The sequence below is a fragment of the Lampris incognitus genome, chromosome 2 (assembly GCF_029633865.1).
Source record: "Lampris incognitus isolate fLamInc1 chromosome 2, fLamInc1.hap2, whole genome shotgun sequence".
Lineage (NCBI taxonomy): Eukaryota > Metazoa > Chordata > Actinopteri > Lampriformes > Lampridae > Lampris > Lampris incognitus.
In genome coordinates, this window is record NC_079212.1 from 22,149,411 (window position 1) to 22,163,257 (window position 13,847).

At 44.6% G+C, this 13,847-nt stretch overlaps 1 protein-coding gene across 1 annotated transcript; it reads right to left on the reverse strand.

Moving 5' to 3' along the window:
- Nucleotides 1-8,449: 8,449 nt before the first annotated feature.
- Nucleotides 8,450-13,847, reverse strand: dhh (desert hedgehog signaling molecule). The gene is made up of 3 exons (XM_056302164.1): nucleotides 12,999-13,847; nucleotides 10,535-10,796; nucleotides 8,450-10,373 (listed from the first exon to the last, which is right to left on the reverse strand). The coding sequence occupies exons 1-3, from the start codon at nucleotides 13,422-13,424 to the stop codon at nucleotides 9,571-9,573; spliced, it is 1,491 nt and encodes a 496-aa protein (XP_056158139.1). The 5' UTR covers nucleotides 13,425-13,847; the 3' UTR covers nucleotides 8,450-9,570.

Genomic DNA, 13,847 nt, shown 5'->3' on the forward strand with positions numbered 1-13,847 from the left:
ATGGATGTCTCATTTTTTTTTACCGGACCAACGTAGTAGGTAGCCGGCTTGATGGAGAGTGGGGGAAGTGCACGGAGAATATCAGGCTGAGCAGTGTGGCTAGGTCCTCAACTTGCTGCGTATCGTCAAATGGCCCAATTCCGCTGCAGAGGTCTTTCACGCAAAAACAAGTTCCAAAGCCGAAATATCCCCAGTGAATGTGTTCTCCGGCGTGATTCAGGGAGTCTCACAAAACTACCTGGCTCTCAAAGCAACGCTGTTTGCTCGGGAGACTAGCTCGAAGGCTGACTAGCTAGCTAGCATCTACTCTGTTCTGGAATCTCGCTGGCGAGGTCGTTAAAGCTGCTACAAGTTTACACAAAATCGTGCAACCGACAGTCCTCCCGGAAACTTAGTTGACATAACAATAAATATGTTTTCAAAGGTTTGAGGCGCTTCCGGATACGTATCTAGCTAGATTTTGCAGCTCAACTTTGCGATGGTTACCCTTGTGTGGGTCACCATCATCATTTCACTTGGCAGAACTGCGTTGCCTCTGCAAACAAGAGTGTTCCGCTAAGAGGCTAATCTCGCTAGCTGATAACAACTACGTCAAATATTAATTTATGCATACCCGCGCTGCAAAAATTGTGTTTTATAACAAGCTACCGGTAAATCGGTGTTCTGTGTTAGCTTAAATATTGGCCCGAGTGACAATGTGTAACGCTGATGATTTAGCACTCCGCTGATTTAGCGTTAAATCTGTTGAACGCGGACCAGTGAAATATGGTGGGAGTATTAGATATTAGGTCATTAGATTTTCGGGACCAGGGAAGCCATTTTTTTCATTAGATTATAATGATTTTTAGACCAATAAGCTACCTCAGCATGCGTATTGATGAATGCATTCATCCTGACATTCGAAGCTGCACTGGAGTTTTAAGAAGTCACTTACACTTAAGTGCACAATATTTCTCCCATGACACTCAAACACAGGGTATGATGCTCAAAAATTGACAGATATTTCAATGTCCTGCTCATGTCCCCCCTTTTGCTGCTGCGCAGATATGCATTTAGTTGATGTGATCAAGGACATGGTAAAACAGCTCGACCCGAATTGCCTTTAAACAGGCATATAGCAAATTACCTTAACCCAGAGAAGTTTTCAATCAAGTCCACTGAAAATGGGCTGAAACAATACTGTCCACTGATTCTTGAAATGGCCATTGGCTGCCCTAATCTTGATTCCACAGTTGTGCTGTATCTTGCCTCTTTACTTCAACAAATCTCTTATTTCATTCAAACCCTTGCTGGAATTTATTTATTTAGAGGAAAGGGTTGGTTTAAGTGTACTGTTAAGAACTGTGTATTTTCAAAATGTGGTTTAAGTACGAGAATCGCCACCTTAACATGGTGGAGGGGTTTGTGTGTCCCGGTGATCCTGGAAGCTGTGTTGTTGGGGGCAATAGCCCCTGGTAGGGACTCCCAAGATAAATTGGTCCCAGGATAGGGGCCAGACTAAGAGCGATTCCCAGAAAACCCCAAAAAACCAATAAAATTACACCAGCAGAGTTACAGCACCTCGCCCGGAAAAGGGAAACTGGGGCCCCCTCCTGGAGCCAGATCTGGGAAGGGAGCTCACCGGCAAGCGTCTGGTGGCTGGGCCCAGCCAGAAAAAACAACATGGAGCCACCACACGTAGGGATGAGCATTGGGGTAGGGTGCAATGCAGGCCGGGCGGCAGGCAAAGGCGGGGACCGGGGTGTGCCAACTTCCTGCATCGCAGATTGGTCCTCAGGACGTGGAATGTCCCCTCTCTGGCAGGGAAGGAGCCTGAGCTGATGCGGGAGGTGGAGAGGTACCAACTAGATATAGTTGGGCTCACCTCCACACATAGCATGGGCTCTGGTACCAAACTCCTGGAGAGGGGCTGGACTCTTTACTTTTCCGGAGTTGGCCAAGGTGACAGGCACCGGGCAGGTGCCTGTCATCCTAGCCTTCACGGAGTCTCTGAGTGGTGTCCTGGATAGGGCTCCACCTCGGGACTCTATAGTTCTGCTGGGGGAATTCAACGCTCACGTGAGCAATGATGCAGAAACCTGGAGGGGCGTGATTGGGAGGAATGGCCTCCCCAATCTGAACCAAAGCGGTGCCTTGTTATTGGACTTCTGTGCAAGTCATGGATTGGCCATAACGAACACCATGTTCGAACATAAGGTAGTTCATAAGTGTACTTGGTACCAGAACACCTTAGGCCGAAGATCGATGATAGACTTTGTGGTCATATCATCAGATCTGCAGCCGTATGCTTTGGACACTCGGGTGAAGAGAGGAGCAGAACTGTCAAGTGATCACCACCTGGTGGTGAGTTGGACCAGATGGCGGGGAAGGCTGCCGGACAGACCTGACAAACCCAAACATGTAGTGAGGGTGAACTGGGAATGTCCGGCAGAGGCCCCTGTCCATGAAGTCTTCAACTCCCACCTCCGGAAGAACTTCTCATGTATCCCGAGGGAGGCTGAGGACATGGAGTCTGAGTGGGCCATGTTTAAAGCCTCTATTGCAGCTGCGGGAGGCAGGAGCTGTGGTCATAAGGTCATCGGTGCCTGTGAAGGCAACAACCTAAGAACCTGCTGGTGGATACCGGCGATGAGGGAAGCCGTCAGGCTGAAGAAGGAGGCCTTTTGGACTTGGTTGGCCCAGGGGTCTCCTAGAGCAGCAGACAGGTACCGGGAGGCCAGAAGGGCTGCGGCTTCAGCGGTCACGGAAGCAAAAATTCAGGTGTGGGAGGAGTTCGGCGTGGTCTCAAGGAAGTTCTGGCAAACCATCTGGCGACTCAGGAAGGGGAAGCAGGGTTTGACTCTGGCTGTGTTCAGCCAGGGAGGGGAACTGTTGACCCGGACTGGGGATGTTGTTGAGCGGTGGAAAGAACTCTTCGAGGAGCTACTGAACCCGGCTAACATGTCCTCAGTGGAGGAGGTAGAATCTGAAGACTCAGGGGAAGCCCTGGCACAGGTCTCTGAGGTAGTTAAAAAGCTCCTCGGTGGCAAGGCGCCAGGTGTGGATGAGATTCGCCCTGAGATGCTAAAGTCATTGCTGTCTTGGTTGACATGCCTCTTCAGTGTCGCGTGGAGGTTGGGAACAGTACCTGTGGAGTGACAGGCTGGGGTGGTGGTTCCCATATTTAAAAAGGGAGACCGGAGGGTGTGCTCAGCCTCCCTGGGAAAGTCTACTCTAGGGTGCTTGAAAGGAGGCTCCGACCGATTGTTGAACCTCAGATCCAGGAGGAACAATGTGGATTCCGTCCTGGCCATGGAACAACGGACCAACACTTTACCCTTGTGAAAGTGCTGAGGGGGCATGGGAGTTTGACCAGCCAGTCTACATATGTTTTATGGACTTGGAGAATGCTTACGACCATGTACTCTGGGACACTCAGTGGGGGGTACTGCAGGAGTATGGGGTACAGGGGCAATTGCTACGAGCCATCTGGTCCTTGTTTAACTAAAGCGAGATCTGTGTCCGCATTCTCGGCACAAAGTCAAACACGTTTTCAGTGGGTGTCAGACTCCGCCAAGGTCGTCCCTTGTCTCCGATTCTGTTTGTGATATTCATGGACAAGATGTCAAGGTGAGGAGTGTGTCCTTTTTGGGAACCTCAGAATTGCATCTCTGCTCTTTGTGGATGATGTGGTTTTGTTGGCTTCATCAGAACGCGACCTCCAGCGCGCACTGGGGCAGTTTGCAGCTGAGTGTGAAATGGCTGGGATGAGAGTCAGCACCTCCAATTCTGAGGCCATGGTTCTCTACCAGAAAATGGTGGATTGCTCCCTCCAGGTTGGGGATGAGTTGTTGCCTCAAGTGAAGGAGTTCAAGTATCTCAGGGTCTTGTTCACGAGTGAGGGTAGGTTGGAGCGGGAGATTGACAGGCAGATTGGTGCAGCATCAGCAGTAATGCAGACGTTGTACCGGACCGTTGTGGTGAAGAGGTAGCTGAGGTGGAAGGCAAAGCTCTCAATTTACCAATCAATCTTCATACCAACCCTCACTTATGGTCATGAATTTTGAGTAGTGACCGAAAGGGTGAGATCGCAGATACAAGCGGCTAAAAAGACAAATCATTAATTGTGATTCTTTGTATGACAATCGTCAACTAATCCCCCTTCTCCACTATATGGTACCGGCTCCACTCGACTTGCCCTTTTTTCGTTTTCCATTATTGGAAAGTACTGGCATTTTTGTAACTCTTACCACTTTGCTGGTACCACTTTTGTCGAGGTTCCAAAAAAAACTGGAGCGGGTACCAAAATCAATCCAGACCTCTGACTGGTCAGAGAAACGCATCACTTTGCATCATTGCATCATCAATGTGCACATGGGATATCAACCGGCATTTTTAAATACCGAGGCAGTCGAAGCAGAGTTATCTTAAAGTACATTTTGAAATTGAAAAAAATGGCCTCACTATGATGACCAGCTAAACTGAGGGGATACTGTTATGGTAATGGAAACAACACAGAAGCGAGTTGAGTCGAGTTGAGCCGGTACCTTAAAGTGGAAAAGGGGCATAAAATTTCATGATTGTGACAGCCTTAGATGAGAGTCAGCACCTCTAAGGCTGAGGTCATGGTTCTCCACCAGAAAATGGTGGATTGCTCCCTCCGGTTGGAGATGAATTGTTGCCTCAGCCAAGGTTGTCCCTTGTCCCTGATTCTGTTTGTAATATTCATGGACAGGATCTCAAGGCGCAGCCAAGGTGAGGAGTGTGTCCTTTTTGGGAACCTCAGAATTGCATCTCTGCTCTTTGTGGATGATGTGGTTTTGTTGGCTTCATCAGAACGCGACCTCCAGCGCGCACTGGGGCAGTTTGCAGCTGAGTGTGAAATGGCTGGGATGAGAGTCAGCACCTCCAATTCTGAGGCCATGGTTCTCAACCGGAAAATGGTGGATTGCTCCCTCCAGGTTGAGGATGAGTTGTTGCCTCAAGTGAAGAAGTTCAAGTATCTCGGGGTCTTGTTCACGAGTGAGGGTAGGATGGAGCGGGAGATTGACAGGCGAATTGGTGCAGCATCAGCAGTAATGCGGACATTGTACTGGACCGTTGTGGTGAAGAGGGAGCTGAGCCTGAAGGCAAAGCTCTCAATTTACCAGTCAATCTTCATTCCAACCCTCACCTATGGTCACGAGCTTTGGGTAATGACCGAAAGGGTGAGATTGCGGATACAAGCGGCTGAAATTAGTTTCCTCCGTAGGGTGTCTGGGCTCAGCCTTAGAGATAGGGTGAGGAGCTTGGACATCCGGAGGGAGCTCGGAGTACAGCCGCTGCTCTTTCGTATCGAAAGGAGCCAGTTGAGGTGGTTTGGGCATCTGATTAGGATGCCTCCTGGGCACCCTCCTTTGGAGGTCTAACTGGGAGGAGACCCCGGGGTAGACCCAGAACTTGCTGGAGGGACAACATGTCCAATCTGGCCTGGGAACACCTTGGGATCCCCCAGGAGGAGCTGGAGGTTGTTGCTGGGTAGAGGGATATCTGGAGTGCCCTACTTAGCTTGCTGCCACCGCAACCCTACCCCGGAGAAGCTGCTGAAGATGAATGAATGAATGAATGAATGAATGAATGAATGAATGAATGAATGAATGGTTTAAGTTCCAGGTATTTTGTGGAAATGCACTTACCATGGTAGGGGAAAAGTATTATGTTCAAAACTAAATGTTCACAATTTCCCTTGGCTCAGTGGCTTTTGCAATGGCTGAGCTATACATTGAGTTTGTGCATGCAATAAAGGTTTAAATCAAGTCTGTTAGAGAGGCGCTCAGCTACAATGTTTTGTTTTTTTTCTGCAGGCAGGGATTTTATAAGGTCAACCCACAATAAGAGTAGCAGAGGAAGGAGAAGAGGTGGTCATGCCCTCGTTTTTATCCTTTGACTATCCGGGTACCCATTTATCATTGTAAGAAAATCTACACAGTCCCTTTCGTGGTAAAACGTGGGATACAGTTATGCCATTCCTTGGCCGCTTCTTCATTTCCTTGTTGCCTTAAGCCACATTTGAGGTATCATACTGAGATATAGTCAAGGCAAATCCCCACAGTCTAAATTACAATTTTCAGCCATTAACTTGTCCGGGGCAAAATATGATTGTCCTCCCCTCAAATGTCACCAGAAAAGGACATTAAAACCCATTTTCCTGAAGGGCATCATAGTGCAAAATGAATTTTCCTGAAGAATTTTCACTTCAAAATTTCTGTAACACTGAATCTGTGCACTCCAATCTGCTTTACATCTATTATTCAGAGTTCTTTATGCAAATAATTGGACCTAAGACCCGCATGTTAGCACAGTTTCACTGGCTGTACACTTTTGAGACAGACTGGAAGATTGGATGTAATTAGATCAGTGTATTGAACCACCACACTGTGCTATCGGACAGTAGAGTAGCCAGGAGGATGGAGCACCTTTCACTTGGTGGAAAGGTCACAGGTTTGATCACTGCAGTGGACGCATTTCCTTTTTGATGTATCTTTGAGCAAAACAGTAAACCCCTATCCACTCACCCATTGTAAGTTGTGCCGGATATGATCATCAGGTAAATACCATTAATGTAAATGTAATGCCAGCAGAAGAAGGCCTTTTGCAGCCCAGTTTGGTCTTGATCTGCTGGATTTTGTACCTTTTCACATTGGCTGATCTGTAAGATGGCCCTACATTGAATATATATGTATGCAGAGGTTTCAATGTATGGGCCTTAGGGTACAGATGAGACACATGATGGAAAAATGTTCTTTGTTGATAGATAGAGCAGTTTGTTGATAGATAGAGCAGTTGATCTTTTAATAATCACTGTATTTAACATGTTGAGTGCACCGGGGTCTTTAAGGGTCCATGCTGCCTGTTGATGAACAATTAGCTGGAAATGTGATCATAACTGATAAGAGATCCATACATTTGATAAATTATCAAAGCAGTGCCATGTTATCTAAAGAAATATTTCTCATTTTATATTTACCCTTCCAGAGTTTTCATATTTCACATCTGGTTTTGAAGCATTGTAATAGGCAGGGTCCCCCCCCCCTTTCGTATAGTAAGCACAAACTAGATTTTTCCAATTTACTACAGCTGTCACGAAAGCCCAGTTTCACAAGGTAGATATTTTTTAATTTAAAAAAAGGCATTTACAAGACACAGGTGTTTCTGTTTGCTACTGCCTATATTTTGTAATGGTTATTAACTGCTATTTAAAGAGTCATCGCTTTGAAATAGAAATAACTTCCTCGTTGGTTTTTATGTTTATGAAAACACTTAATCTTGAACCAAATGCCCTTAAAGAGTATTATGAAGTGTTTTATTTGGTGCTTTAGCCAGTATTATACAGTACAGGATGGATAAGGACAAGAAAAATGGGATAGGTCTTGCAGCATTATAAGCACTTTTTTAAGTGATAAGTCAAAAGGAAGTGGCCAGTATGGTCATACAGTGGTTAAAAATGTTATTTTTGAATGATGATGGTCACCAAAGGCCTATGTCCAAATGTCATTTGAACTCCCTTGATTCAATCTACCATAAAGCAACAATAAACCATTCGGCCGGGCTTCTATTCTATCTTGGGAGGAATTTCTATTTGGATGTATGGCTAGTCAAAGAATCACCATTTGATGCCATTCAGTATCTTCCCTTTCTCATGACATACTAACTGTTTTTCAAGCACAAAGAATCCATCCTGCATTTCAGAAAGGTAATGTGGTAAGCAAATGTGTGCATTATCCAGAGGCCATGTGATGGGTATGTAGGTTTTCCTATTGAAAATAGGTTATTACGGGTGCCACTGACAGGATTAGTTAACTCCCCATTCAGCTTTAGCAAGATTGGATTAGATTTTGGGGAGATGAGACTGGTTGGGAAGACATCGTATCTCTGTTTAGTGATTGGTCAATGGATGTAAATAAAGGGAGGTATTAGGTCACAGGGCTTCTCCTATTGGCCAGTTAAGAGAGTGGGTGCTTTCCCATCTGCCCCCTGTATCTCAAGGATAATCCTCTGGAATACCTCCGCAGCTGTTTACAACAGAGCATAAACTGGAACAATAGACTTTGATTTTTGTTCCCGTTGTGTAATTTTAAAAACCTCTTTTTATTTTGTTCATAAAGTACTGGCAGAAGGATATGACCTACCTGCACAAAATACTATGGTGTATTTTTGCGTTACTTCTGTTTGGAATAATTTTGACAATTGAAATTGAGAAATCTGTTCCTTCTTTTTTTTTTGCTGAATCGTCACTGTTTAGAGAACGCTTACATTGAGTGGCTAATTTCGCATGTGCACAACTTATACATTACGTTGTACTCATAGATTTAGTATTACTACTTTGCAATTTAATATTTGGAATCGTTACTGACACCATGCGAATGAAACTGAAGAAATGACAGTAAATACAACTCATAGGCATGATTTCAATTCTGCCACAAGGGGGTGTATAACCTAGTATTACCCGTCCTGACCATTGCCAACATTAAACAACACTGATTTCAGAACTGAGATTAAAAAAAAAAAGAGGTTACTCAAGTTTTGAAGGTTACTAGTCAAGTGCCTTTGGAATATTTAAAATTCAATTGTGTTAAGTGTTACCAATAGATAGCATGAAGAAAATGAAATGGGAAAACTGGAGAAAAGATACACTCCATACATTTTACTGTGGCCAACAATAGTCTTTGAATATATGCAAAACTTGTATGTTGGAGAATTCTGAGAGACCTGCCTATTTTCCTGAAGCAGTAATAAAGGCTGTGATTGAGCTAAAGACAGGGTGGCTGGAGACAACCCAAGAATATTAAGTATGTGTCTGGGCTTTTCATTAACCTGCCTGGGGACTAGATTTCCATGGAGGGTTTTTAACCTCTGTAACACACATGTTGCTAAAACTACTACAAGCTCTAGAGATGACCTTTTGAATATTTAACAGCATTTTCACAAGCATCCACTTAAGTTTTTTTGCACATTAAAATACATTTAATAAAATAAAATTAACCTAACAGGCAACATTTACCCTGAAACGGATCACATAGTAGAGTTTTCCTGAATAGAATTACATTTCAGTTTTTTTTTTTTAAATGACATTATACAAGAACAGGTAAGATAAAGACATCCAATACATGTAGGTGAATAATTATAATAAATTGGAATATATATATATATATTATGATTCAAAAGGTACAAAAATAAAGCTTTATTGTTTTTAAAAGAAATCTTCATTCTTCTGCATTAGAGTAACGGAAAATATACTTTTTCTAAGTGTTCTGTCAATTTACATAATACGCAAATGAATGCAAGGATACAGTGATTATTACATGACCATGTTTGCTCTAGCCATTTCTGACAATCTGCCCCATTTAATTTTAATCTCTTATAAAATGTGACTTAAGTATGAATTCATTATGGTACAGTACAATGCATATACCAGTGTGAAAGAAGCAAACAAGCCCTTCCAGTGCAGGGAAAAAAAACCGAAGTCATTAGTGTAAATAAATCAAAGTAGCAAGATATTATCAGTAGGTCACATGTACCAGTGCTTGATTTTATGGTCTTGTAAGGATGAAATTACTTCAGGTCTAGAAATATACATGCAAAACTGTACAGCAATCTAGCATACCAGTGCACAGTTGATACTCGTCTTTGCAAAGAGTGCGTCACCTCGATGTCCATCGTTCGTGATAAAGTCAAATTGCCTCGATTGTTTGATGTGTTATTATTCACATACAAACCTACTTTACCAAGGACCCAAGTGCTGCTTTGTGATGGAGTCTCAGTGTGGGTCTCAGCTTCAATACTCTGCCATTCCTCCGCACTCTCTCCCCAAAGGATTTGGTTTACTGAAGAAAGAAGGCGAAGTGGTCCAAATGCCCAGTGAGCAAGTATGTGGTCCTCTATCAATGCATAGCTGGATACCAGCACCCCATCAACAAACAAGGTCCCATCTTCTGTCAACGGCGCATAGACTCCCACATCCTCCTCCACGGAAACTGAGTTGATTTTAGATGGTTGTACCTGACCTCCTGATCCATGAATGAGAACATAGTCCCCTCTCTGGGCTTTGCTAGCAAACTGAACCTGGTACTCACTGTAGTGGAGTTTGTAATGGTGGGCGAGAAAGAGCAAGTGATGAGGAGTAAGGGCCAGTCTGTGTCCATCCTCTGTCTCCAGAATAAGGAAGGTAGACCTGCTTTCCTGATCTCGGTGCAGAAACAGAAGGACTTTGCTGAATACTATGCGACCTGTCCCAGACAGGGCCATGACTCTGTCCCCAGGGGACAGTGACAACAGAGTCTTTTGCCCCCCTCCAGCAATACTTACCCGGGCCCAGCCTGGGAAACAACCACCTTTCTCCACTGTCACTGCATGATCTGGAAACAGATCCACAGAAGAATGAAACACAAGATGACTAAAAACTGCTGCTTTCCTATGTAGTCTTGCACACTATAATGCAAGGTAAGGTGAGGTGACCTGACGTGGTTTTATACAGTATAATAACCTGCCTGATCGTCCTCATGCTTCTTAAACTCACCTGCTTTCACAGAGCAGTGGACATGGTACTTGGACTCATAGTGCACCCAGTCAAAGCCAGCTTCCACAGCAAGTTGAGCTAGCAGACCGTACTTCTCTGTTTTTCTGTCATCGGTGGTTATGTCCACAGCCCTGCCCTCATAGTGCAGGGAGTCGGGCGGGTGGTGGCCGTCTTCATCCCAGGCCTCCGTCACTCGCAGGTGTACCCCTGGCCACTGGTTCATAACTGCAATAGCCAGCCTGTTTAGACACTCCTTGCACCGCTGGGAACCACAGGGACACAGAGAAGATGGAGTGTCATTTTGAAGAAGAAGAAGAATAAACATTATATTGAAAACCATAAATTGCAACTGCAATCGTACGACACGTTGGTAATGTTATAGATGTAAGAGGATAATTTGTACTTTGTGCTTACAACGATAGTAATGTATTCAATCATATTCTATCCACTGGCATTGCAGTGTAATGGAGATGTGGGAAACTTCTTTGAGTGGAAGTAACTCTTAAACTTTTAATTACTTATTAACAGGGGAATGAGACGGGCCACAATACAAAGTAGACAAATGGAAAATGGGACTCTGTTGCTCAGAGAACTATGATTATTAATTTCTGCCCAGTTCACACAAAACCTATTTCAAATGAATACCAAATCATATTCTGCATCTTTGACTGTGTTGCATTCTTGGAATCAGGTTACGTTTGGTCTGTTGACGTCATCACATAATTCCTCCTCTGTTCCACTAAAGGCCGTTTTAGTTGCTCCTTGCTCAAACAATCAGGACACAAGAGCAAAGCTACTGTAGCCAGTTTGGTACATTCCTTGGCCTTTTTGTCTGCAGGGTGACAGAATAATCAAGGCCATTCTCTCATTTTCTAGATTGTTCCAGGAATGAATTTCTCAGCGTCAACCCTGAGACATTTGATCAGGAACTGTGAACACAGTGATCCCAACACCCACGTGGGCCATAATGTTACAGACTGTGTCAGCATTGTCAGAAAAACAGAAGGCTGAGAAGTGATGACGTCTGCATCTGAGGTGCAACCCTCTTGTCTTCATGATGCTTTTTAAAGCATATCCCCCGCATTTGACTTATGTCCTGTCGTCCGATATGTAGGACTGACAAATAAACCCACCTTACCACTAAATTAAGATCGTACATTAGGAAAGAAAGCGGGATCGGAAGACAGGGAAGGAGAGAGACATTACGAGTGGGGGGGGGGGGGGGACGGGAAAGCTGGGTGAGAAGGAAGCGGTGGTGTGGAGAGGAGAGGAGAGACAAGGTTGGGACTAAAGGAGAGGGCAAAGGGGAGGAATGTATGGGCAAGCACTTGAGAATGTGACAGCAAGAGTGAGAAAGAGAGAGGGACAGAAAACAAACTGGCTACATTTTTCTCGCAATGCCATTGAAGAGAGGCGTTTCATTGTCAGAACTACAATAGTGGCTATTCCGACGGTGCCATTACTTCAGCAGGCGGGAATTTTGTATAGGCGACCCCTCTGAGTCTCCAAGTGACACACAAAGGGTGTCTTTCACATTTGGGCAAGAGTGGGGCACATGCTCACATACACACTCTCAACATCCTCACATTGGGGCATCAGAAGGGCACACATATACCACCAGAGATTTCCATCACATACCATCACACAAGGAGAGGAAAGAACACAGTTTCACATGTTGAACAATCAGTGAAAGCCACAGCATTCAGAGGAGCACATCCCCGTCATGAGTTTGTTCAACCTCCGTACCACGTCTGAGCTCTCATTGGGATATCGACCCATTTTGCTGGGCCGTGATATTTCAATTTCCAAACCTAGCCTCGACAAAAAAAAAAAAGAAAAGAAAAAAGTATGAGCTCATGCTAAATTGCTTCACCTGTAGTATATGCCACCCGGTAAGCGGTGCCAGCCAAAGGAATGGTTTTATTACTGATAACAAAGACCACGGTTAAAGATTAAAAGGAAGTGTTCCTGAAGGGGGAACTTGGTCTCCTGGAGGGTAGTGTTGAATTACACCCTGATCTTTTTATCTCACAAAAAAAAAGGGAGGGGAAGTGGAGTTGAAACTTAGATACTCTGTGTTTCGTATTTGTTTATCTGTTGAGAACCAGGCAAGGGCGGGCAGTCTGGAATAAAGCAAACAATGAATGGGATTATCATGCATTTGCATTTTAGGCTTGCAAGTTGAAGGTGCCATGCCACTGGGTCACAGTAGACACATGTGGGAAAATGTAGTTAATCTACCATCCAGCAGAGGGATTGTCTTGAAACGAGTTCGAGAGAGACAGCTGAGAGCATCCTCCTGTCTAACTGCCTTGTCTTCCCAAATCATTACACTGACTGCACACCAGTCAGCAGGTGTCATTAAGGTTAATTGAAACAAGTGACCCGCTTAGCCATTCCATGGAACGAGATCCATAAAATCTAAGGCATTTGGAGTTGATTAACCATTATACTGGAGCCATACCTTAGTCATGAAGCGGTCTGCGTTGGTGTTCTCCTCATCTTTGAAGACAATGTCTGTGTTGTAGTTACACACAAGTTCGTTGAAGCGCTCCGAGTTACGTGTGATCTTGCCCTCTGCTCTTCCACTGGCCCCAAGATTGCTCTCTGAGAAGTTGGGGACAAACTGCTTGTAGTGCATGGCTACGAGTTTCCTGGGCCTGGATCGAATGCCATACCCAGGGCCTGGCCCGCATCCCTGGACCAGCCATGTGCACGTGCACACAGCAAGCAGTCCAAGCCGTACCAGACGGGCCCACCAGGTCTGCTTCATTGGGGGAGAGTTCGGGGTCCCAGGAATCAATGGCCCACAGTGGCTACAGTGACAGCCCAGTCCCGGGCACGTGATAGCATTTGAATGAGGGTCAGGTCTTGGTCCATTCCAGATCATGGGTTTTTTTTGTTTTGTTTTTTTATCAAGTTCTGATATTCATGGCACAAACCTATCAATAATTATTATGCTGCTTTTTATTATAGGTGTATTCACTGTTGAATGGAAAAGGTGCAAATTAGTCTGCTGTCCTTACCTTAACTTTGGTTTTCATAATCGTTTTAAGCACAGACTTTAGCCTCACTATTCAAAATTCGCAGCCTAAAAAGTGTCCGAAAATAAAAAAAAAAAAAAAAGAAGTCTCAAGTCGTTCGTTATAACAGAAAGGAAACGTGGCCGTGAGGTGACTGTCCGTTTTGCTTTTGCCAAACAGTTTCGCTCAAGCTTCATTCAGTTCTGATTTGCAAGTCATCTTTCTTTTTTGGAGGTACCTGTCCTCACAGCAGGTGTTCCGGCAGCCACTTACCGCTTTTCCTTTCTCTA

What these genes read in the sequence shown, in the direction of transcription:
- dhh (XM_056302164.1), bottom strand. Translation starts at nt 13,424, where the DNA reads ATGATCTGGAATGGACCAAGACCTGACCCTCATTCAAATGCTATCACG. An exon ending in CAGACCGCTTCATGACTAAG is followed by an intron (nt 10,797 to 12,998) that starts GTATGGCTCCAG and finishes TGTGGTTCCCAG; the next exon opens with CGGTGCAAGGAGTGTCTAAA. An exon ending in CCACTGCTCTGTGAAAGCAG is followed by an intron (nt 10,374 to 10,534) that starts GTGAGTTTAAGA and finishes ATCTGTTTCCAG; the next exon opens with ATCATGCAGTGACAGTGGAG.